The 26120-nt window shown below is 38.9% G+C and overlaps 1 protein-coding gene across 19 annotated transcripts in view; it reads left to right on the forward strand.

The window, feature by feature from the left end:
* Positions 1–26120, forward strand: part of PARD3 (par-3 family cell polarity regulator) — a 443621-nt gene that overhangs the window by 164009 nt on the left and 253492 nt on the right. For all 19 annotated transcript variants that reach the window (XM_038128982.1, XM_038128975.1, XM_038128984.1 and 16 more), the window contains exon 4: positions 14951–15129. In XM_038128982.1, coding sequence (XP_037984910.1) covers positions 14951–15129 — 179 coding nt within the window. The remainder of the gene's footprint in view (positions 1–14950; positions 15130–26120) is intronic.

Consider the following 26120-nt stretch of genomic DNA (forward strand, 5'->3'; position numbering starts at 1 on the left):
AGGAAGAGGAGCTAGTGGCAGGGAATGTTTACCTCCCTGGGGACAAATAAAAATACATGACTGTTTCATTGATGTTACTTTGCTGTATAAACAGTTACCCTAGGACCCATGTAAATGATGTATGACTATGAGAGAGAAAGTGAGTAGGTTGCTGCTGCCCTCTCACTCACCCTTTCTCTTTGCAAAGCTCTCTGTAGAACCTGAGACTTGGTCCATTCCAGAAACTGAAGGAAAAAAAACAAAAAAACAAAACAACAAAACAAAAGAAAGTTAAAGACACGAAAAGGAGGGATAATCCCACATGAATACACTTTTGTTATTTCTCAAGTGTTAATCACAAAATGAAAAATGGTAGTGTGTAATGTTAGATTTGTGTAAGTGCATGATGACATTTTGAATTACCTTTCCTGAAACACAAACTGTGGATTGTCTGACATAGAAGACATTCGCTGAATTGCGGAGCTTTAAAAATGACAGTCCTGGGGCTTTGATGGATTCTCTGTCTCCTGAAGTCTTGAAATTAAAGTCAATATTTTTCTGTATTTTCAACAGAAGTTAAAAGACTAAATGCAGACATTATTGCATGGTGTACCTGGGCTTATATAGGTGTTTGACAGGATGATCACAGGGTGTCTTCAGGATTTGAGTTATGAGTCTTGTTTGGAGTCTCACAGCAGTGCTGCAATGCATGCAGTGAATGATTCCTTGCGTGCTTGGACCTATGCTTTTCTCATTTTAGGATTCTTCTGTATTTGTTTTCTTAACATTTTATTTTTTTGTGGTGCAGTTTTCTCCCCCTTCTTGTTGTTTGCAATGTCCATTCCAGCCAATTCTGTAGTCTTTCCATCCTGTTTGCCACAGAAATCTGTATATATTGCTCCAATACCTTTTGCTCCTGCAAACCTTCCAGTAGCCAGGTTTCCCATTCATCCATACCCTACATTTTGTTTGTAGGTGGACTGTGTCGGTTAGGTTTGTTTTGTCTTGCTTTGCTTGAGAATTAATTTTAAAGGGGTTTTTTTTGCATTTGTTTTTTGATTCAACTCCTCCTTGGGGCAGAGGAATTGCATACTAAGGAGGATGGACAGCATCTGGTTGAGTCACCATGGCTTGGGCTGGTTGTGTTCTCCTGTGGGACTGGCTAGTAAATCAACTGCTACTCAGGAAACTGAGGCTGACAAAAATTCTGGATTAACTTTTAATGCTTTTTTGGCCCTCCAGCAGAAACTGATCTGTTTTGGCTCAGCTAAAAAAATGGATGTTTTGAGCCCTTTTCTCCCAGAGTATTTATTCTCTTCACTGTACTTCATGGCCAACTCTTGGCATAGCTGTATTACAAAAAAATTCAAAGGCTGTATTTCGCAATAATGGCTTCAAGTGTGCTCTGACTTAATTAGTAGGAAAAACCAGCTTATATCTCTGGCTGTATTAGGGGCTTCATGCTGTTGTGTGACTGCTTATTGTTGAACATTTAATGCAGAAGGCAGCTTACCTGACAGATGGGGGGGGGGGGGGGGTGAGAGAAAAATAGGTTAAATAAGTAAGTCACCACATAAATGCTAAGTATGATTATAAAATGCAAAAATGATGATACAGAAGTCTGTGAGGAGAGCCATGCAAGACTGCCTGTGGGCCTAGGATTTTAGTCCTTTGCTTTTACAGCAAGAGACTAGAAATGCTTATGCAATATTAATTCAGGATATACAGCAAATTGGCATTTGGAAGCATTCAATTTTCCTCGTAATTGTTCTCCATTCACTTGGCCGATTATCAGTAATTTCAGGGAATTAAAGATGCTCTTTTTAGAAGTTTCTAGTGAACTCTTTAGAATTGTCAAACAATAACAAACCTGCCACTTAGGCAGCAATTTTCCCTCTTGCTGTCCTCACGCTGATGTTAGATTGCTGTATGGGAAGGCTAGACAAGCAAACTGCCATGCAGTAAATCAGCAGGAAATTTTTTTCAGCCTCATGCTGCTGAGTGGATTTTGATCCAAGAATTTCTGTGTTTGTTTTGTTCACGCAAAGACTTTCATCCTTCCGTTTGGGAACAGAGAGGTTGGTTTTCTTTGATAGAAAATCTGCTAAAGTGTATTTTGTTAAAGAACTTAGTATTATATTTTTGTGGATTAAGCTTGTTATCCTTCAGTCATCTCTAGGTGAATCCCACTAGAATGTGATTCAAAGCGTGTGATGTCCACTTCTTTCCTTTTCCACTCCTGTAGTGTGAAAAGGGAAACAAAATAGTTAAAAAACCCTCAGGAAGGGGGTTGGGAAGTGCCATTTACTGGAAAGGTGGCACTCTGTCCTCTCAGTCTGTGTCACAGGACTTCCTAAAGCACAAAGTGTGCACAGGGACAAGAACTGCAGAATGTCTATGGTCAGAAAGGGAACTGCTTTATGGTGATCTGTGACAGCGTGATTCAGTGACCTGGTGGAGATATTATGTACCTGCCTGCAGGTTTTGCATGTGCTGAGCATAATCACCTTTCAGTCTCATGATCTCTGCCTCTTCCTTTCTCCTAGAGTTAGCAGGCCAAGGGGCCAGTATTGCTACATGTCCGGGGTCACCATTTATACCGTGGGTCTTCTGGGCAGTTAGGACTTGCTGAAGGGAAGGAGAGATTTTGACTTCATTTCAGAAGGCTGGTTTGTTATATTATGATATATATTATATTAAAAAAAACACACTATAACTATACTACAAAGAACAGAGAGAAAGATTCATCAGAAGGCGAGACAGGAATAGAAAGGACTGAATAACAAAGTTCTGTGACTCACAGAGAGTCTGAGAGCTGCTGCCTCCTCGATTGGCCACCAAGTAGAAACATCCCACATTGACTAATCAAGAAAGCACCTGCTGCATCCACAGTAGCAGATAACAAATTGTTTACACTTGGAGCTGAGGCCCTTCAGCTTCTCAAGAGAAGAAAATCCTAGCAAAGGGATTTTCATAAAATATCATAACCACAGGCCAGCATCCTGTTGCTGTCCCTGTGCCAAGCAGGAGTGAGGAGTGTGGACATCTGAATGCATGTGTGCTTGGGTAGTTTTTGGCTCCCAATTCCAGCCCTGCTGAGGTGTTGCTGCTGAAGAGGAGCAACAGAGCTGTCCAAGATGTTTAACTGCTTTTCTCCTCAGCAGCTGTGTGGAAACAGCAAAAAACTCTTTACATTTAATAGGTGGTTTTAGTCCAGCACTCGTATTTGAGATAACCCAGCTGTTTGTGAGGAGCATGGCAGCAGCCTTCCTTTGCACAAATGGTTTTGGTCATCTCAGAAAAAGCACATACGGCTGCTTGGTTTGTTTTAGTCTTCCCTGGATTAGAATTGCCATAGTAGTCACACAAAAACGTATGATGATGGTTGTATTCCAAGAGATGGTAAAAACTGAGGGAGGTTAGTGAGGCCTGCTTGATGCTGGGCATAGAACAAGGTGCAGCTCAATTTGTCTCCTCTTGAGGTTTTGTAATACCTGCAGCCAGGAGTTGTTCCTCCATGAGTGGACTTTTGTCTTGTTGGCTTTTGCATGATAAAAACCTCTACTTTCATTGGGAATGTTCTGTTGTGGAGGGGATGGAGCACCCTCCGTTATTAAGATTCAGGCTTCATTTCCCACGTATGCAGTGTCTTGGCTTCCTTTTTAAAATTGTTGAGAAGGTTTGCATTTTGTTTGTGTTGCATGACCAATGGGTAAGTTTTCTCTCCTAAGTTTGAGCTTGAGAATGAAAATGTTAAACATTCTTTGGAAGTATTTTCAAAAGCTTGAAAAACACATAAATCAAAATCTCATCTGACAAAAAGAAAAGTGAACTCTGTCATGAATTAACAGTTTTTAAAATAGTTCTAAGAATTCCAGAGAAGAACACAAAGTAATGAACTTGTCCTCAGAAAACGACTTAGTTTCAGAAACATTTAAGGAGTATTTTTGTGTTTATGTGAATGGCATAAAAGATAATGTTTCAGTTTTTCTAGAGACAAAATCCCAACTGAAGATAATATGTATCTGTAGGAATACAAGTTTACTTTTCTGTAATGACTTCAAAAAACATCTGTGAAAGGTAACTCTGTTTTAGTTAGCCTTTGTATTTGTAGTGATAAGTAAGTATCTTAGATGTTATTTAATGCAGTAGATTTTTGATATGTCATATGAAATATTAAATACACTAGCTCTCATATAGTTATAAAAATACTCTGCCTTCAGAGGTTGTGTAAATATAGGTAGCTAAACAATAATAACCTATTTTTCTTCTTTCTTATTTTATATAAAACACAAGACAGCTACTTTTATTCGCCAGTAAAGTGGTTTTAGTCAGAAGCACCATATTTAATGTAAAAATAGTGTAGAATGAGAACATTCTGAGTTAATAATTTTCAGATTTTTAAGTAAGCACTTCAAAAAACAGAGGTGGTTCCTGCTGGGAGCACATTGATTGCGTGGTGCAAGCTGCAGAGATGTTGATGATCTGTGAGAGCCTATGGGTGTTCTCTCACTCACAGTTGTTTGTGCATCTTCCTTGTGTTTATTCTGTGAATGGAAAGGTGTTTTGCACAAGCCATGAAAGGATGCATGGATTGAAAATCCATGTGATAGGAAAGTCTTACTACTAGGAAGTGTTCTAAATTCTAATATAATATAAAAATGATGAGAATAAGACTTGTTCTTGAGCATAAGACTTACCATTTGCCTCTCAGTTAACTTAAAGAAATAGCTCCATCAGTACAGGAGATGGCTCTCTTTCTTCTATGGCTTTCTTTTAGTGGTTATGCAAGGTAACTTTCTTTTGAGGAGTGGAAAATTTTAAGGAATAGCATTCCACAGAGCCTTTGAGAAGAATTAACTTAAGTTAAAAGTATTATTACACTGAATTTTATTTTTGGTTATAACAGGAGCATGTTGTGGATATGCAGGTACAGGGTGGGTAGGAGAAGCCCGCGGATGCTGAGGACAGGATGCCATAGTGCTCTTACAGCTCTCCTTTGCATCCTGGCTGGTATCCCCATGCAGCTGGGGCACTTAGCTAGAAAAGAAGCCCTTCCTTTGCATCTTCATTGTGGCAGTTGGATGGAGATTGACCCTTTTATATTCCTGCTATGCTCCTGGATCCATTTTGCCATGGACTGAGGTCGTTAGCCTTGACACTGCGGGGCTGTGTCTGGATTGGTAGCATTCAGGGAAGTGTCCTCTGCCCATGAGGAAAGCAGCTCTGGCCATGGACTCATGGGAATTAGAACAACTGTAGTTCCTTTGTTTTCCCGGTTTTCCTTCTGTCCATCCTCAGCAGAGATTTTGTTACCTTACAGTCGTTCTGCAGGGAGGTCTTTGGAGAGAGCGAGGTGCACAAGTGCATGAGGTGATTGTCTTGGTTCAGGTGCAGAAGAAGCCGTTCAGTTGCCAGACCAGTTGGAACAACATGTTTTCTTCTGCTTAGTGCAGAGTGCAGAGTGTCAGGGGTTTTGCAAAGTACTCTTGTCCAGCTGACTACTTGCAGGGCATTTCCAGGATAACCTGTCCTGGGCTATTTGTTTTCTTTGGAATATGTTGACATTCCTCATGTTTAAGCAACAACCTCCAATTACTCATGCTAATGGAAGATGACCAAGTGAAATATACTGGTAGTCTGCTCTTTTTCTCATTTCAGTGTATCAATATATTTTGGACTGCAGAAAAATAACTGCCTTATTAATCTCCTTTGAAGAATGAAACGAAGTGAGAATTCCTTAATAGCATAAAATGAATAATGATAATAAATAACACAAATAAATATTTACAGATTTTGTAAAATAAAATTTGTCCACCTCATGTGTCCTCACTGCATGCAGATACTTGAAATTACTGTAGCACATTCTAGGATGAGACAAGGAGGGAGTCTTGTGGTGTGGAAACAGCTTGGAAAAGTTAGCTGCTGGGAATCTGACAAATTCTGGCATGAAGTATATACCATAGTATTTCAGTAAATATCTTCTGTTAGTTCTGGCTAAAGCTGTTTCTCCACTTAGAAAGATGATCTTCATCTCTGGGCTAGAACCAATCACAAATTCTAATGAAATTTGGCAACGGCAAGCATGAAAAGTCATTGATCCAAAAATTCATGAACTGTCTTTCATGTAGCAAGATTTCCTTTTGAACCTCAGTTGAAGCTCTTTCTACTGGCTTATTCTTGGTTTTGAACTTATAGGAATAATTTTTTACTCTCTTCAGATTTGGCAATGTGAAATTAAAAAATGGAGTGAGAGGCACATAATTAAGCATGCAGTGTAATTGCATGTTTCCAGGGCTGTAGAAGAAAAAGAAAGAGGGAAAAAAAACAGAGGGAAAATAAAAATTAAAAAAAAAAAAGAAGAGGAAGAGAAAAATAAAAGACATTTCTAAGGTGTAGAAAATGTTCTTCATTTCCAAAACAGAACAATTTATGTTCCCTGTTGTTTTAGGGGGCTTTGAAAAGTACATGTAAAGATGCACATACTTTACACATACTTCAAGCAGTACTAGTTTCCTGCTGTTCACTAGGCATGGTTTTAAACAGTTAGGGGATATCTAGAAAAGAATTGAGGATGTCTGCTGGTCTGTCACCCCATGGAGAACAGCAGGCATTACATGTTATTGTCCCATTGTGGGCATTATCTGAACTATCTAACAACAGCTTCCAGGGTAGGCTGGATTGCCTTACTGTTTGGCTGCTGGGAACACTGGAGTTTTCTGCAGAAGGTGATCTTTAACGTTAAGAATTAAAGGAGATTTTAGCATGTTGTGTTGAAGCTGGAGCTTCTTATTCCCCGCTCTGTGGTTGGAAAGACCTTGTTTGGTCACCATTAGTTTTGTGTAGTCACCAAACTTTGCAGCTTCCAGACTGTTCTCTGGCCTACCCCCAATGAAAGGTCAGGCACAACATCACATACACTGGCAGAGAGCAGCACTACCTGCCCTCCCATGTCATGGTCATGGCAGCTCTGCTGCCGTGTGTCCCCTGTGGATGAGGAGGGTTGGTGGCATTTCATCTCATTACTTAAACACGCAAATGTTTCATTTGTCTGTGGGGATTCAGCTTGATACTTGCAACTGAATGACAGAAAATAATATTCTTGAGATCTTTATGCTCTGTGCTTTGCCTTTGAGCTGTATTAGTCCCTGCGTGCAGAAGAGCCTTCTGCTAAATATTGTTTATCTGAGCACATGGGGTGGCATGACGTGGCCTTTTCCTACTTCTGCTTGAGATCTTTTGCTCTTCTTGGTCATCAGCAGCAGATAGGAGTTCAGTGGAACATTAACTCACAGATATTTGATAATGAGAGCATTTTTCATAAATGTACCAACATGCTTCTGATAATCCTAGTAAATGTTTCTGTCATGGAAACCAGAGCAAGTGCCATTAAAATTGCAGAAGCTGTTGGTAATTTTTAATAGAAGTTCAGCACTGTGTTCACTCTGTCTTATTATAGACATTAGTTATAAATGTTGTTTGCTGTGTTGGAAACTCAGTAATGTGCATAGAGGCAATTCCTTCCCACGTGTTCTGTTTTTTTTTTTTTTTTTTTTTGTATTTTGTGCATGTAGCTGTGCACATGTAATTTCTGTCCAAAAACCCTAACCTTTTAAATTATTGTGGTCAAGTTTTCTTGGTTGTCATAGTTATTATGCTTCTTTTAAAAATCTGTCTAAATAATTTCTGTAATGAAGCTATCTGGATTTTGTGTAACTCAGGTTCAGATCCACCTCCAGGTACTGATATCCCCAAATTGTTGACTCCTCCAGCTTGACAGTGGCCTGTGATATACAGGATTGCTTTTATATCTCAAAAAACCCCACGGCTCATTTCTTGATGACTCCTGAACTTCTCTGCAGGGGAGCAAGGCTGGAGCCAGCCATGCTCACCCCAGCCTGAAAAGGAGGGTTGCCAAGTGCCTGCTCAGTGGCAAGGAACTGCTCCTCATAAACATGGAGAAGTAGCAGATTAACAGCCAGACACCTCCAAAGACTGAGCATTCATCTGATGACTGGCAAAGAAGTACCTCTCTCCTTAGTGCTTCAAAAATAACTGAGTAAACAACCATCACACGTAACTTGTTCATAGTTCCTGTAATTAGGGCACCAGTAGGATCCACTATACCCTGTGTACCACCAGACTGTTTAGTGATGGTGCCATCGTGATGTCTTACTAATTCAGAAGTTTTGGGATGTTTTTCCCATTCTGAGTGTTGGTAGAAAAGCTGCAGGTTTTCATGTCCTTCCCAGGGAGCGGCTGGTGCACAGGATTTCCTCCTCTGGGCAGTTCCCGCAGAGGGGATGCTGATGGGCAGCCTGCAGGCTCTGAAGCCCTCTGGGCAGTGCAGGACTTCACTTCTGTCAGTTTGTGATGTAAGTCATGAGCCAGTGGATGAGGCATTAGGTTTTTTTGATTGAGAGTAGGAAAGCAGGGAGATACCAGTAAGGACTTGTGTTAGTGACAAATCTCTTGCTAATTGCACACATACCCGCTGAATTGCAATTAAGCATGTTTAACTCTTTGGCGTCTGCAAATGATCCACATAGGAATTCTCACTTCACACATGAGGTCATGCAGTGATGTACGAGGCTGTGTTGGCAACTGATGTTGACAGAAACTTCTGATAAGTCAGAAATGGACCTAGACTGGCATGTAGTACTGACCCCCTGATATCTGGTGCTGCAGGGTACTGCTCTTCTCCTTCTCCTCCTCACATAAAAGCACAGTGGTGGCCTGGGGACCAGAAGGGGGTCATGGCATTGGCAACCACAGCAGGTTTTCTCTGACTGAAACTCGCTGATGAAGAATGGTACTGTGTATTATACACATTTTAACATTCCTTGTTCTTCCCAACTGAGCTCTTCAAGTTACAATGTAAATCCTATTGTTGCATCTGCATTTTTTCTCTTCTATCCAGGAAAATGTTGCAAACATCTTCCTTCTTTTCTGAGCCTACCCAAAGCTTTTAGACCATAAACAACAGTTTTCATAGCACTGCATTATGTTTAGTAACAGGAGGAATTTTTCCATTAAGTTTCAGGGGATGTTTCAAAGTTGTGGTAAGAAAAATATTTGCCAGCTTCCTTCCTGTGTCTCAGAGTGCTGAAGTTTTATCAACTCAGAGCAGCCAGGAATTTGTTCCTGTCACTATAAACTCTGGCTTGCACTGCAGAATGAATGAAGATGTGTAATACAGTGTCTTCATGAAAACATAACTAAATATCAATCATAGTATTATTAGCAAGGTATGACCTCTAGTGAAGGCAAAATAGCTTCAACAGCAGCAAAGTTGATGATGTTTTCTACTTTCACACAAACTGTTTGAAAAAGTAAGACATAAAATTTTTTTGCAAAAATTTTGCATCTGGGGGACTAGAAGTGCATTTTTCTTACATATGTAGCAGTAGCATGAAAATAGGTAAAGAGGTAATCCAGCATGTTTTAAGGAAATCATGAAGAATGTACCCAAAACCCTGAGACTGTAGCTCATTAAAATATACTGAAACACAATTTTTTGACAGAGATGAGCAGAACATTTGTAAAATCTGACATTTTTGTCTTTTCTTTTGGCATATAAAGATATTTGCATTTTAGAAAAGAGCCCAGAGAAAAGAGACGGAGAGGGTGAGGGTAATTAAATTTTAATTTCAGTTTTAAAGATCTTTCTCTAATTAGCTTTAAAAGTCAGTGTCTAAGTAAATTGAGTTTCAGGGTGCAATCATAATTTTCTTCCTGGATCCTAGTATTCAAAAGTAAGAAGAAAGAATATTAGAGAAAGAGAAGGAAGATTGTTATTTTAAAGGCCTTTCAAGATAAGGATTTAACATTACCTCATTATTAAAATATAACTGTGGCAGGTTGTTTTTTTATTTCTGAATTTCAAAGTCATTGAGCAGTTGTGGTTGGGGAAATGAGAAACTTAGGTTCTATTAAAAGAAACTGAAAATTATACCAGGAAAGTAAAGACTTTTCTTCTTTCTTCTGCTTTGTAACAAGATTTCTTTCCAGGGGCTTGCTTGCTTTCTTTTCTCTGTTATCCATTCTTCCAGTTTTGATCATAGGCATGCCTGTGTTTCTTAAAGGTGTGCTAGCATGCAGTGGGCTTCTGTTGGTGTGTTTTGCACAGCCAAATGTCTTTTCTCTGCATTTATGTGATGGCTGGGGACAGAACCTGCTGCATTCTTCTGCCATCTGCCAGACCACGCTGTGTGTTTTTAGTGCTGTGGCCCAGCCTCTGGTGTGGCTGCCTGCCAGAGCTCCAACTGCGTGGGGCAGTGGTGGGAGGAAAACAGCCTAATGGTGACTTGTCATGGTTTAATGTGCAAATGATTATAAATGTGCCATTTTAAAACTAAAGATACAAGAAAACACAGAATATTTGATAACATTGAAAATATGTCTGTGAGAAGTACATAAGCTGTTGTTTGATGATGAATTGCTAGAAAAACAACTAAAAACAGTTGGTTTCTACATGAAGTAGTTATAAATATCTGGAATTGTGTGAAACAATGATTTTTTTTTCTTGCTAAGAGCTGTGGAAATCTTGTTATTTAACCAAGAGTTCTGAATGTAGAAAATTCAATTTTAGAAGTTGATCTTTTTATGCATAAACATATTTTCAAGTAGAGAAATGCTAATTATCTAAAGTCTGTGTGTGTCTTGTGTATATAGTGCACCCTGATGTACATACATATCCATGGGATCACTTTCAGGAGCTCTGTCTAACCTGAGCAGCTTTTTGGTTAAAAGCTACTGTTTCCCACAGAGTTTTTTGGTTTCACTGATTTATCATTTTCCCAGAGATGTCTCCTAGAGTGTGGAGAGAAAAAAAAAAATCCTCTTCCGCTCCGCTCATCTGTCATGAGCCTGATGGGCTGTGTGAGATGGCCAGAAATGACTCTGAGATAATTTTTTTCATTTCTGTGCCTTAAATCCACTGCCCACCAAATTGCACAAACTGCAGTGGCGCTGGGGAGCTGAAACCTTCACAGAGTAAAATTATCTTGGCCGTGCTATATAAATATAACTATGTATTTTCCTAGTCATGCCCTCCAAGCTGACATCCAAGAGGAAATTGGGATGGGAAGGTATCTGTTAGCTCTGCTCTGGGGGACCACCATCCATTGTGCTCAGTGCCTCCACGCAGGGCGACATTCTCAGCTTTATGGATGAAATTTGCCAGATCCTCAAATACTTTTGCTCCTGAGCGTATTTGAAAATCAGAGAAGGTGATGACCCTTTTAAAATAAAAATGGAATTGCTGGCAGGAAGGGAAGGTACAACTCTGTGTTCTTTACATTTAAAGATGGTTATAAAATGTGTATTGGCTGTTTTTATAATTTATAGTGAAACTGCTGTTGCTTTTAATAAAATGAGACTTCCAGTCAGAATTTCATGATTATGAATGTGAGCATTTTGTTATACAGCTTGGATCTATCCTACAAATAACCATCTTCTAGCAGAATTCTGGCTATATACATAACTTAATGGGATACTCTGTCAACATAATTCTTTCTGAAGTTGACTCTTGGTTGAATACTTCAAGTCCTTGAATGTGACTCAAGAGCTGTGTTAGTGGTAACTTTCAGGATTTTTAATTTAATTTTTCTTTATTCCTTAGACTTTTAAAACTTCCTGTAATTCATTATTAGATTTACCATTTAAAGTGCTTATTTAAAAGGCACCTTAGCTGCAGAAGCAAATCAATATTTACAGTGCATTAGTGCCACAGAGAATTTGAAGCCTTGTGATTAGAGTTCATTGCTGTTTTATCCGCTCTTCAAAGAAACCACAGACTTCAAACAGTATCAGCCATCATCCTGGAATCAGTGACACTGCATCGGTCCCATGCGTACTTTATCTTGTGGTTTAATTATTAAGTTCTTTTCCTTTGATTTTCCTTTTAATATTTCAAAGTATATCCTCTTCAAATCTATACATTCTAGTCAAATTCTGTAAACTAGAGGATTGTAACCAACAATATATTGGTTAAAAAAAAACCAACCCTGTTCAATATATTCTTTTGTGTTGTTGTTTTATGGAGAGTAAAAAGAGTTGAAGAGAGTGCAGGAGATGATGTTTCCACCTTGTGGTTAACATAGTGTGAACAAGATTTGCTTCTTAAATTGAGACCTATTGACCATTGCCAAGCAGCATGTGTTAGAGCCAGCTCTGTGTGCCTGTTCCCTTCCAGTAATAAAAAAACAAAAGTAATGCTGTGTGTTTAAGTTTCTTGTTAACTTGGGAAATACATAGATGCAACACACACAAATTTTTTGTCTTCTATAATTCACTTCATTACAAAGTTTGCTTTGTAAAACAAATCACTTCTCCTTATGTATGGAACCATTTCCATAAGAAAAGACTAGAAGAGATCATTTGCATCTTCTTGTTGACAGAATACCCTTTTAAAAAAAGATTTGATGAAATGTTCAGTAAACATCTGAAAATACCTCAATAGCTAAACTTACTGAAATTAAACTAGTTGTACTAAAGGTGGCTCATCTGTGAGTAGATTTTGTAGAGAAGCTTCTCATGTTAATATTCTCTCCAGAACATAATAATATTTGGGAATTCCATTGTATAATTGACTACCTGTATTTTGAAGAGTACTCACCATTGTGCATACTGTCAGGTTTTCACTACAAAGCAAAAGCCAAGGCAGTGATAATGGCTTGCTCCTCTCCAGAAATGCTGGTTTGATTTCCTTTCTTTCTTTGTTGGCAGTTTAGCTTCTCTTCTTACAGAAGTTCACCCAACTGAACTTTTGTTTTGTCAAGCAATTTGAAGAAGAAGTTTAAAAATACAAGAACATTTTGCTATCACCGTGCTTATAAATAGACGTACAAGCATAAGGAGCAAGTGAACTCATGTTTGAAAATTGTAATTCTCTGTTGTGGGGTGGGTAGTGAAGGCAAACATGATAATATGCATGGGCTGCTGCTTGGAACAAATATAGATTGCTATTTTTCTTAAGTGGCACTACATACTACAGAGCCCCCTTTTGGCTCAGGCTGATCTAATTAAGGAGAAAGTGTTTTGGGGGCTGTGCCAGCAGCATGGCACCGCTGGGAAGGGGTCACTTTATGCAGTGATGTGGCACTGGCTGGGGCTGCAGCTGAGCCACTTCTGCTCAGGGATCTCCTGGGGTTTCATAGGGCGCTGTCTGTGTGTTTGTCATCGAGGGAGAAAAGAGATGCTTTGCCTTCAGCTGCTTCATGAAAACTGAAGTAGTTGAAAACAAGGCAATCAAAGAAAGACCCTCTATTAGAGTCTATGAGTATATACTGAGAAATCAAATTCTTAGTAAACTTTGTTCATTAATACTTTCCTTCAAAATTAGTAATCTTTCATGAAATATTCCTTTAATTAATTCTAGTTCCATTATGCACTTGTGTGTATATCTATAAATAAGTGTATACATATTTAGAAAAGAAAGTGTTTTATTTGCTGGAAATTACCTTTTGTTATGAAAATTAAAAGTAAAAAAAAATTGAAAGCAAAGAGAAATAGTACAACAGTTATGGGGGAAAAGCCATTAATTCTTTGTTATTCTTGTTCACCAGAATGAACATGAAATAGATTGACTGTTTTGGTGTTCGGTCATGTAACACTTGTTTATGTCTCAGCAGCAGGAGTCCTTGTGGATTAAAAAAACTCACATGTTTTCATTGTGTGGCATGACTTACTGTATTTTTCAGTGTATTCAGAGTGCCCTGCAGAATAAGATTCTTTAACATTATTAAATGTAACATTAACATAAAGCTATTGTCGAGATTGAGACAAGTCATTTAACAAACAACTCCTGTCACTGTGTTTTCCTGTTAGTATTGCCAGACATGCACCCTCAGTTTCCTTGGGAACTGTTTCATCGAAGCATTAAAACCTAGTCCTGGTTTTTATTCTCAGCTGTTGCCCACTGTGCCTTTCCCACTGATTCAGCTGCCTAGGTGCCATCGCTTTCACCTTTTTCCTTTGCACTTTGCATTCAGAGTTCTCAGTGCTGCAATAAAGAGAAATAAAACTGATAAATCACAGCCCCTCTGTTCTGATGCTGAGTGGGAGAGTACTAAGAGGTCACAAATTCAGGCAGTGAAACTTCTGTTTGGGCAAGGAGAGGATAGATGTGTGGGTATTTGCTGCTGGATAATAAATGAAATTGGAAAAAATTAAGTTCTATTTCAAAAGAAACTAGCTTTAATGTGCCATTAAAGTCTGCAGAATGGATGTGACCTCTACATATATTAAGAAAACCTTATCTCTTTCCAATCAGTCTACCTTCCTGCTGCATCATTTTTTACTAATGGAATATTTTTCTCCTGTCAGTCACGCCAGGTGGAAGGCTGAGGGAATCAGGGTTAATCAGCACAGATCTTGCTTGAGCTGTCAGGAAGAGGCAAAAGAAGAATGCAGAGTAGAAAACAGTCTCTTCCATAAGTTTTGAGAGGGAAATGGCGAGTATATTTTAGAAGGTCAGGACGCTGCCTTGGCTGGCCTGCAGCTTGCTGGCAGCACATTATGCTAGCAGTGTCCAGGCTGCAGCTGTGGCAGCAGGGTGGGGGACACATTGTCCAAGTCCACCCCTTGCTTTGTCACCAGGCTTGCCTGGTTGCTCTTTAAAATACCTTTATGTCACCTTAACCTCCTGGTTGTTCAAGTTCACGTTGCATCTTTTTATTTTGCATGACACCCAACAGATAGCTTTGTACTTGGAAAGCCACTGAGCTGTGCTTGGTTCAATGGGGTTGGTTTTCCCTTCCTTCTCTCCTTGTGCAGCCAAGCAGCGAGGCTGTGGTTCTGAGGGAACAGACCTTGTCCTTGAGGAGCTATGCTGAGGTCAATAACTCCTTACTCTGTGAAACCACATTTGGTCACAGCCACCCTTCCAGAGCTTGGAAAAATATTTTTCCTTTGTCAGAAACATTTTAAACTGAGTCAGTGTTTATTTACTGTCTGTTTTATTCTTCAGATATGCCTCTCCATGTCCGACGCAGTAGTGACCCTGCCCTGATTGGCCTCTCAACCTCTGTGAGTGACACAAATTTTCCTCCAGAGGAGCCTTCTCGGAAGAACCCTACCAGGTGGTCCACAACAGCGGGCTTCCTCAAGCAGAACACCCCTGGCGTGCCCAGTGCTCATGAGAGAAAGGTATGCTTCTTTCTCCCACTTTAGTAAATAAATTACAAATGTGCACGAATCTTGAATTCTTTTCTGCTTCTCTCATCTGCTCCTGGTTTAAACTTGTGTTTTCTGCCCTTGTCCACCCAACCCCATCAGTGGCAGTGAAGTGTTTGAGTCAAACATGACCTGCCCTTCCCAGACTCTCGGTGATAACCACAGCAGCGACTCTAAAAACTTGATTTTTGCCCTTAGCTGTAGTTGAATCTATGATTACTCACTATTCTGCAAAGTTTTTATTTTTCAACTTTTTCTTAATGCTGGTAGGCCATGTCTGTAATAATTTTTACTGGTCTCTGTAGAAGGCCTAATGTCAGTGAATAATCTGCATGCCCATAGCTGCTCTGGTTTGTCTTGCTCACACAGCATTGCTAGTTTGGACTTTCTGAGGCTCTAGTGAAGTTACACAAAACACAAATTGCAAATGATTTCTCTCCTTGATAACAGTCTTAAAAATAAAACTGCAATGTAGTGTATATTTTCCTTCATTTTTTCAATATGATTTCAGTATCTCTCCATGAATTGCATTATTTGCTAGAGAAGTCAGCAAGAAGCACTCTTCTCAGTGCAATATTAAAAAATTTGGAAGAATCATGCCCTTTTGTACAGATCCTCCATTGCCCATAGCTGTGATGGTAACTTGCAGACAAACTCAAAGGGAAAAAATGTATATTTTCTAATAGAGTAATGAGTAATTTTAAAAGAATGTTGCACTTTTGGTTGCCATTCTGACTACACAGGACAAAGTCCTCTTGGAAAATATGCAGCTTATTATAGCTTTTATTTTTTCCCCCTCATTCCTGTTAACTCTGTGTAGTATAAATGCAAACTAAGTCTCAGCAGTCAGGATTCACACACCCCAAATAAAGAAGTCTTTATACACTGCTAATGAACCAAACTATTTTCAGTGGGCCTTTGGTCATTTCAAAAGAATCTATAAATACTCTGTGCTCCTGGGCATTGAGGTCCCTGTTCTACAGAGGGGTCAGTTTACCTTGGTATCATTAAGTCTCTGCTTGATTGGGATTTCAGGCAGGTAATAATATTTTTTCTGTCGCTTGTACTGGTGTGGCACAGAAGTGTGTGCCCTTTTGTAAATATGTGTTTTATACTGCTCTGATTCAGAGAAGAAAAATGATAATCTGATCCATTTGAAGTATTAACATTTTCAGTTAATTTTTGTGAAATGATAATGAGATGACACTTCGTTACTCCACAAGCACAGATATGAAGGGCTATACACAGCATAATCAGATTTCTTTGAGTGTCTGAAGTTAGCAGAAATTGGAGAGAATTGAACAGCAGCTAATCTTTCATGCTAGTCTCATCATTAGTTGTTCAGCATGTACTTATTCTTGGTTTTTATGAAAATATTTCATGTCTATTGGAGCATGGTGAACAAACAGGAAAGGAATGCATATGATCTCATGTAGGGATGGGAAGCAAGGCACCAGAGAACATTAAATCAAGAAGATTGGAAAGAACTGAAGTTACGTTAGTTAGTAAAATAGATACTGATAAATTCTTTTAACATTTTGGAACATTCTATATATTGATCATTTGAATAGAGCAGATCACTGTTTTTAATAGGCAAATTGCAGTAAACATGTGGAATTAAATAATTGCTTATGTGATGTGTATTATGAATTCATCCTGAGTTTGTTTATGCTAGACTGATTTTTTTCTGTTTTCAGTGTCTTGATTTCTTCATGTGAGTCAAGATTTTGTAGCCAGTCCTATTTCTCTTATGAACTAGTATTAAGAATTCTCATTTCCTTTCACAGTATTAGCAACAATTTCATTTGTATTATTATTCTAAATGGTGGCATTTTTGAAGTCCCTGACATCAATCTCTTGCCAAAGTACTAACAATGAAATTTTACAAGTGTATTTGTGTTATTTGAGCTATAAGAAGTCCTCTTTTCTTATGTTAGGTTGTTTTCTTCAGCTACTCGGATAACAAAGAGGTGGCTGTGCTTTGTTCCAGACTGTTTCATTGATTATAGATGACACAGACATTTTGAGAAAAGCAATGAGAACAGTCTTAATTTTCTGCTCAGCGCATTGGGCCTGAGCACCCATATATCTTTTGTGAGTGGTTGGCACTATGTAATGTTTTCACTGCAGTTCTCTTTCTTGACAGCACAAGAACATATGTTCTTGGGCTGAGATTTGCAGCACAGTTGTAGATTAGCAACTTTGCCCCAGCAGTATCTTGCAGAAACATGAAAAGGGTTTCTGGGAGAGTTGCCAAAGGCTTCATCCACCTACTGACTCCAAGAAGTGACATTACTTTCAGCCCGTCACCTCTAAAGAGAAATAATTGACAGGTAGAAACCTTGTCCAATTTTTGGAGGAATTAGCACAGGGGAAGCTGCATGTGTCTGGCAGAAGGGATTTATTTCTCAGGGACAAGTGAGAGAGGACGTCTTATTGGTGTTTGTTTCACTTTGGGGAGGAAGAATTTGGAATGGCAGGAAAACGGGCAGATGCCCAAGCTGAGATGAAATGAAGGGGTGAGAGTGCTGCCATGCACAGAAGGCTGTGAGGAGCCAGGACATATGCCAGCAGTTCTGGGCAAACAGAAAGAGAAAAGGGTGCTGGGGAAGAGTAAAAATACAGGCTGGTAGAAGGATCCTACTACTGTAACTATAGTGCTGCCTGTAGTTACTGGGATAAAGGAAATGAGACACCAAGGATCTCCTGTGTCCCTAAGATGAGAATGACCAGAGTGAGACAAGTGTATGCTTTGGAGGGGCCTGAGTTGGTCTTGCAAAGATTTAGATGTGTGTTGGACTTGAGATACATTTCTGTTACAATAAGTGGGATGTTGTGATAGGAAATCCTTGCCCTAAACTGAGCATGCATTCTCATCCATTTTTCAAATAATCTGGTAAAGAAACATATTTTTATTATCAGGATATCATAATAGGTTCTGTGTCCTTAGAATTGGAATCTCACATAATTTCTACTTTCTATGTTTTTCACCTGTAAGAGCAACTGGCAAGCAAGTGTTTTTTGTTCCAAGGTACTCATTTATTTGCAGAACTATTGATTATTTACAAGTTGTTGTAGTGCTGTTTACTGTACTTAGCTAGGTAATTCCTGTCCTAATCCTTCCCATGAATGGTTTCAACTAAATGGATAGGTCATCCCATCTGTGAAATATTCACAAAATTGGCTCCTGATCACCTTTAGTTGGTAAATTTGCTTCTTGGGATTAATTTTTTTGAAATTGAGTGTTACAACCATTTTCAGATGCTTTTGTATGTGTGAGAGACGTGTCTGTATTACTTAGTGACTCATAGCTTGACTTAATCCTGTCTCTTGCCTCCTTGAGCCATTCTAATGAAAAAAGAAGAAATCTCTAAGTAGAAATCTCTTCTCAGAGGCCTGGAGTAATACCTGATTTGCAAGGTGTAATTTCGTTTGAATTGTATTGAACTGTACAGGTGAACAGATTGTACACAGCTGAAGCATATCATACGTGCTTTTTTCCACTGCAGTGAAATCTCTCTTGATATTGTTGTCTTCTAAATAACTGATGATTTGAATCACATTCTTAATAACTCAGTACCAAAACCTATTGGCTCAGCTAGCTGTCCTTAATAGATGTGAGCTGCATTAATGAAAATCATGTTTCTTTCCCCTTAGATGTTGTGTTACAGTATTGGAAAAGTGTATATGCAACAACCAGTTATGATGCATGTTATAATGACTGTGAATTAATTATCCCATGTATTTTCAGTGTGGTTTTTTAAGTTTACAATTCCATTTGTGGTGAGAAATGACTTATCCTGACAAATTAGTTACCTGCCTTGATCCTGCTTCTCTGAAAGACAGAAGGCTTATCTAGTTAACCTGCCTTGCTTAATGCAGGGGTGCACTGTGGATAAAAGGCTTATGACAAACTTCCCACTGTGACTTCTCTGATTTTGATTCATATGTTGCCCTGTCAGAGATAACAACATTGGTACAGCAGAAAGAATTGAAAATGTGGGTTAAAAAGGAGAGCTCAAGAGAGAGAAAAATGTTTCTGCATGGGCTTCTGTGCCTCTGGCTGCTGGGCTCACCCACCTGCAGCAAAGCAAATGGCACACAACGTGCTCTGTGGGGTGGATCAGCAGCAGCAAGCACATAACTCAGTGTACTTGGCACATCATTTTGTAATTGCTTGTTTCCTTTGCTTTTTGTCTTTGCTGTTTAGTCAACAGCCAAATTTTTTGCTTATTTGTTTTTAAATGGGTTTGTCCATATATGTATTTTGAGGTGGAATATCACTGTGCCTTGTGGGAATAATAAGTCTTTCTAGGATATGATTTCTTCCTACCTGAAAAGCTAATTTTTTGGGCTCTGTAAACTGCAGAGAAATAATTTGAAACTTCACATGAGTGCTGTAAGTCTCATCTAGCATCAATGACCTTCCCTGCAAAACAGATTGTGTTTCCCACATTTCCTATTGCAGGTAGTTTTGTTCCTGTGGGTTGAGACTGATGAGTACAAATTTTCAGATTGCCAGATTGCAGGGTTTATATTTATGTGAAAGATGCAATGCTTTCTAATTCTCTTAGTAAACAGAATGAAAAAAATATTTCTCTAATGAAATCTGTTTAGATAGGAGAAAAGCATGCATACATATTTTGAAAAGCTTCAACAACAATGGTATTTCAGTTTCAAAATCAAATTTAAAGTGAAAATTAGTTTCATTTGCCTTGAAGTCCTTTTAAACATAGCTTAGTGACAATTATTTTGTCACTGTCACCAAAGACATGGTATTTCACTAGAATTTAAGTATAATTCAGAGGATTGAAGGGCTCAGTATTGAAATTGTTTGTTGGTGTAATTTTGTAGCCAGGAAGTCTAAATCTGAGTGTAGATCTATTAAATTAACTGGGGAAGGTTGTGGACTGAATGACTGGGAACCTGAGACCAAAGTGTTGCTGATGTTTCTTGGGAGCCTTAGTCTCTGGTTTTGACTCCTTCAGAAGGGAGGTCCTGTGTGCCTGGTGAGCAGTATTGGTGAAATGCTCTAATACAGATGAATCCACTAAGGAGAAGTTCAGGATATCTGCAAAGGGCCTGGCATCTCTGTCATGAGAGATTTTAAACCCCCACACAATGAATACAGCTTCCTGCTTTTAACTTAAAAATGCAATGTTTTAAACAGAAGTTTTGAGGGATTCAAGAGCCATGAATATTTCTTCATCCCGGTATATTTGAGCAGGGGTTTGTTCCTTTCCAATGAGATGGCCATGAGTTCTGTAATTTCAGATGTGGTTTTGCATAGACTGAGAGGAGGGGAGAATGAGCGTGGGTTGTCCACAGGTGATGAAATTAAGTGTTTTGATATGTCAAATGTTATAGGAGAGAGATGAATGAAAAGTCAAGAAAACAGAAGTTACACGCATCTGTTTTCTTCCTTTGTGATAGTAACTTGTTGCTGGCAGCCTGTTACATGGTGATTAAATAGTTAAGAGGAATTGTACCTAAAGAGAGTGCAATATGAAATCACCACAGTATGTGTTGCTTTTGTCCTGGGTAGTGTTAAAATTCATGACTTCCACAGAATCACAGTTCAGCTGAGGCTGGAAGGTACCTCTGGAGATTGTTGGGTTCAGCCTGCCTGGTCAAAGCAGGGGCAGCTAGGGCAGGTTACTCAGGTCTGGGTCCAGCCAGGTTTTGAGAATATACATCTCCAAGGATGGAGCCTGCACCACCTTTCTGGGCAACCTCTTCCAGTGTTCGATCATTCTCAGAATAAGAAAGTTGTTTTCTTATGTTTTGATGGAATAATTTGTGTTTCTTCATGTGCCCTCTGCCTGAGATGCTTTTATGAATACCATGAAGAATTGTCTGTCTTTAGTACAGTAGCTGGTGATATTTTAATGCAATGAAAACTCTATGAAAGAGCTCAAGATTCCTGACTTTCAAAATGTGAAAACAAATATAATGTTTCTTATCATCACCAGCAGATTGGGAATAAAAGACCCAAAGTGAAAAATCCTTGCCTAGTGCACAGAGTTAACAGCCAGAGTGCATCATTTGATGCTATGCTGTTCCATTAGCTGAGGGCTGTGTACATGGACAGGATTCAGCTGTTGGCATTCAAAAGTCAGTCATGACCACATGTTAAACAGGCAAAAAGCCAATAACAAAATGAATGAATCCAAAGTGAAGGTATAATTTTCTCCATCTCCTTTGTTGTTTTACCTCTTTTTCCTCCAAGTCATCCATTTGTGGATGCCCATCTGTCAAATCTACTCCCTGCTCCTCTAAAGAGATCAGTGCAAGATCTGAGAGCTGGTGAGTTTTTTCCCATTTCTGCTCTCAGGCTGAGCAAGTCTGTTAAACACGTTGCCTTTGTTTTGCATCAGTAACGTAGGAAGGATGTGTGTTTGTGTCCCAGTGCTGTGCTATCCCCTGTCTCACTCCAGGTGATGGGTGAGCAGTGTCTGGGTGAGCAATGCCTGCTCCATAGCTGAGGGGACTCGGTGCTGCATCATGAGCTGCGAGTGCCAAGGAGGGTCGAGGTGAGCCAGTCTCTTACTCGTGATAAAGGAGTGGTGGAATGTGCACAGGTTCTTTGTCTTTCCACTTCAATAAATGCAGTGTACAGCGCCTCTCTGAGAGCCAAAGCTATACTGAAAACAGAAAGCTCTCAAGTACATGGTATAGGATAATTTAAGACTTTTGCTCTGCAATTTTTCTAAGTGAGAGTGTACTTTGTAAAGTCCCATGTTTAAGTGTTTGTCTCTATTGGTTTTAATTTTTTATGTTTTTGCAGCTTTCCCTTGGTTTGAGGGTGAAAGACTGGTCCTGAAAGAGTAGGTTCATAAAAGATTGAGTAAGTTTAAAAAAAACCCCGACAGTTAGATGTTCGGGTTTAGTGGATTTTTTTATTTCCAAAGGTTAGAAGCACATGTATTTTTCTTGGTAATAGCTGGATCCATGTTTTGACCTGTTTTCATCTATTTAGTTGTAACCTACTACTGTGCAACCATATACAGTTGTTGTTCAAGAGCTTTTGCAGATTAAAATACACGTCTGTCTTGCTGTCTGGTTATTAAGGTTATGTACTGGTGCAAAGCACGTCTGGATTTTGACGTAGCTAAAATGTGTAGCTAGCAAGAAAAAGAAGTTTAAAGTACAATTCAGATTGCAGGCTATGCTTCCCAAAAGTGTTCAGACATGAACCTGCAAGTTTTAAACAGTGAATATTTCATCATTTTTTGCTAAATTTGTTGCATAAGTGAAATTCACTTATCTCATCTAGCAATGAATAAAGACAAGGCAACCAAGCAGTATCAGAATAAAATTCACTCGTGTGTGGAACTAATCAGTGCAAAAGAGTAGTAAGGCTGGGGAGAGAAGATGTTAAGCTTTAGTTAGTGGGGAAAATCAGCTCCAGTAAATATAGGAATTCCTAGTCACCTTTTTACACTTACTTCTGTTATGACTGATTTTGAGTCTGAAACAGAGGTCACTTAGCCTGGTTTTGTTTCACAGCCTGATGGGATGATCATTGTGTGCTACCATCCAGTTTTGTTGTCTCTTTATAAATGAGCTCTTCAGCTCTTGTACCCAGATGTCCGGCTAAATGGCATTGCCTGCTGAGCCCATGAAGTAAATGAAATGTGAACAAAAGCTAAAACAGTAAGATGAAGGAAGATGGGAAGCTGTTCAGTGTGAGGAAGACCAGTGAGACTGCAAGGAGCCGAGGGTGTGTGTGCTGCTGTAAACTCAGATAAAAGAGAAACACTGCTACAAGCCCCTGGCCTGGTTCCTCTGTAGGCTTTCCTCCACAGACCCTGGGAGGAATTCTGGCTGAGGTCTGAAGTGAATTGGCAAGTTGGGTGAGGTGATGGATGCTTTGCTGGGAGCCCAGTGGAGCTCCTGGTCCATATCATTCCATATGGAGGAGGCAGTGGTGTGTGGGTGCCGCTGGGGAAGAGGTACCATGGGTTTGGGGCATTGCCTTTGTGCTTCTGGCCTTAAAAACCTGCTCTTCTCCATGCTGGCCAATGTAATGAAGGAAGGGGAAATCAGTTCCATTAGCTGCAGCAGGCAGACTGGTTACCTCATATCCCAGCCTCCTTTCTTCATTTCAGAACATCAGATGCAAGTTTCTAAACATACAGACAGCCAGTTGCAGGCGTTTCACTGGTATGGCCAACTAAAAGCATCTACTCGGCATTTAAAAGGCTGCTGCTGGTGGTTTATAAGATATTCTTTATTTCAAGATCTAAATATAAGGTCTTTGTGAAGTTTCCTATATCCCCTTGTTTCCTGTTTCTCTTAGCTTCTTAAATATATTTACTATTGGCATTTTATTTGTTAAATCCTATTTTCAGAAGCTGCTTTGAAATTAATTAATTAGCAGCTTTTTTTTTTTTCTTCTTTAATTTCTTGGCTCTCCCAAGGAATCAAATGCATCATATCAACACTTAAAATAAACAAACAACTTTACAAATTATATTTTCTCTAAATCCAAATTGGCATAAAGTGTATAAAACTGGGTGCAAAAGCAAATATTTGGGTGAAAATGGCAGGATTGTGCACAATTATATTATTGCATTTAAACAGATACCCATGTAGATTCATGTACAGGTAGATATGCGTAAGAACTCTTTAGATGCCTTTAAAGTGGCACAGAAAAAGAGTATATTCACTTGAATGAAAAATAGTAGAAAGGAAAATGGTTTTCTAAGTCTAATGTGTAGAGGAATCAGAACTGTAACTTCCTGACACTTTAACTTAACTGGTTCATTTATTTTTCTCTAAAATGGAACCGTGGAAAGCCATGTTTTTTTAGTTACAGTTTTTGAATTATAATTACTGAATATAACCTGCTGTATGTTATTTGAGTATTTTTGCATTATCCCTTGTGGGGGTTTATTAGGAGATAAATAAATAAGGAGTGAAAGGAAGAAGCAACCTTTTTCCTGTCTCTCCATCTGAGAAATAACAGCACACACTGTTTAGAAACTTCTCTCTTTGCATGTGAACATGCAGAGATCATGACATTTTTAATTTTTGTGCTGTAAACAAGAGAGGTCAACAGAATGTTTTGGATGGGCAGTATCATGTTTTTTAATTTACTCTTAATTGAGCCCATATTCTTTGACGCTGAATGTTTACATAGAATACCACTTGCACAGAGAATTGTCTGATTATTGTGGCCCATACTTACTGCTTTTTTTAAGGTCAGCCCTTGCTTGTCAGTCAAAAGGTAACATGGAATATATAAATTGGAGTAGCACAGCTCTGAAAATTTCTGAATGTAAAGTGATAGAACTTAAGCTTTTTTCCTTGTTGGCATCTAATGAGCTCTTCTAGAAGCATAATACATCAATTTCTTTCATGGAGCTATACAGAGGGTCATTTCTGAGACACGTCTTTCTGAAAATATCCAAATAAATGTGGAGTGGTCATTCTTCTCATCTATTTTCACCATATATAGGGCATGCAACTTCTTTATTAGACTATTATATTTGTATCTTCTGCAAATCAGTTTCTACCAGTTGGAAATGACCCATATTCTGGGTCAGAGCTGATAGAAGGGATGAAGCTCTGGTAGTTCTTTAATGTGGGAGTCCTCTTTTACTTTACCCCTTGGAGAGTGGCCTCAGATCAAAGGTTTCTGATAGTGGGTGACTGTAACTCATTCCTTCTTCTCTACACTAAATGGCTGGGCTGTATCTGCATTATTGCAGCCTCTGGGGTCATGTTCTTCAGTATACATCAGGAAAAGAGCAACCTTGGAAAACTGAATCTACTGGGAATAAAAGGAAGCTCACCCAAGCAGTAGTGTCAATTTCCTGAGACACATGGATAGTTATAGGAAGTGACTGGTACAGTTAGTTTGGAGGTAAATCACTTTGGGAGAAATTGTTGTTACAAGATGGTATGTTTATAGAGAGAACAGTTCCAAATCTGACATCTGTGTAAGTAGGGTTTTTTAAAAAAATGGAATTTCTTTCATGCAATGCATTTTTTGGGTTAATTAATTTTATATATGTAATGTATTTTTCATGTAAAATAGACATTATTTGTGCAGCCTTCTTTGTTCTTTGGTTTTGGGTTTTTTTTTTTAAATGGGGATCAATTTGGTCTTATTCCATATTTGTCTAAAATCCAGTTAAAAAGCAGCTGCAGAACCTCATCCAAATAAAAGACTCCAGGAATCTATTTGCTAGACCATCAGACAGCATGGAAAATGTATCTGTGTGTATACTATTTCATTTATAAACAGATGTTTTCATCAGACAGAGTTGCTTACATAAACTGTGTGAATGTTTTGGTAATTAATTACAGCTTTTAGCATCCTGTCTGAGAGTGACACCAAATTGTTCAGGGTCCAACATGGTCATAGTGGAGCATTAAAAGAAAGAAGAACAACCTTTATAACCTGTATAGTGTTTCAACAACAATAATTGCCCTTACAGACATGAATTTGGCCAAAGTCTTTCAGGTGGAATTATAACCTCAAAAGACTAAACAAAGTCTTTTTCTTCATCTCTCATCACAAATCCTATCTCAGTCTGAGGCCATCACAAGGAACTAGAGCCAAACAAACAAGCAGCCTTTTCCAAAGTGCACAGGATACAAGGAAAAAGAATGGATAGCAAAAAATGATCAGTGCCCAAAATGATCTTAGTGACTGTCCTAAAGGACACATGGGACACATTTCTATTGCTGTAGAAATAATTTAAGTGAAAACTTGGTTTGCAGTTTTGAATTGTCTTTCAGAAAATTACTTTGAAGATGTCTTCAGTGTATTGTGCCCCTGTTGTAATGCTGTCTAGTGTAGTTTTGTTTTTAATAAGCAACCAAAATTTGCCCCACTTTAGCCATTCAGGAGGTGAAACAAAGGGAAAACCCAATTTCTTCACTATTTGGAAAGCAGCAAATGATTTAGCAGACATGGAACTGTTACCACACAGGGTGGAGAATATTCTGGT

This window comes from Motacilla alba, chromosome 2, assembly GCF_015832195.1.
Source record: "Motacilla alba alba isolate MOTALB_02 chromosome 2, Motacilla_alba_V1.0_pri, whole genome shotgun sequence".
In the NCBI taxonomy this organism is placed as follows: Eukaryota; Metazoa; Chordata; class Aves; order Passeriformes; family Motacillidae; genus Motacilla; species Motacilla alba.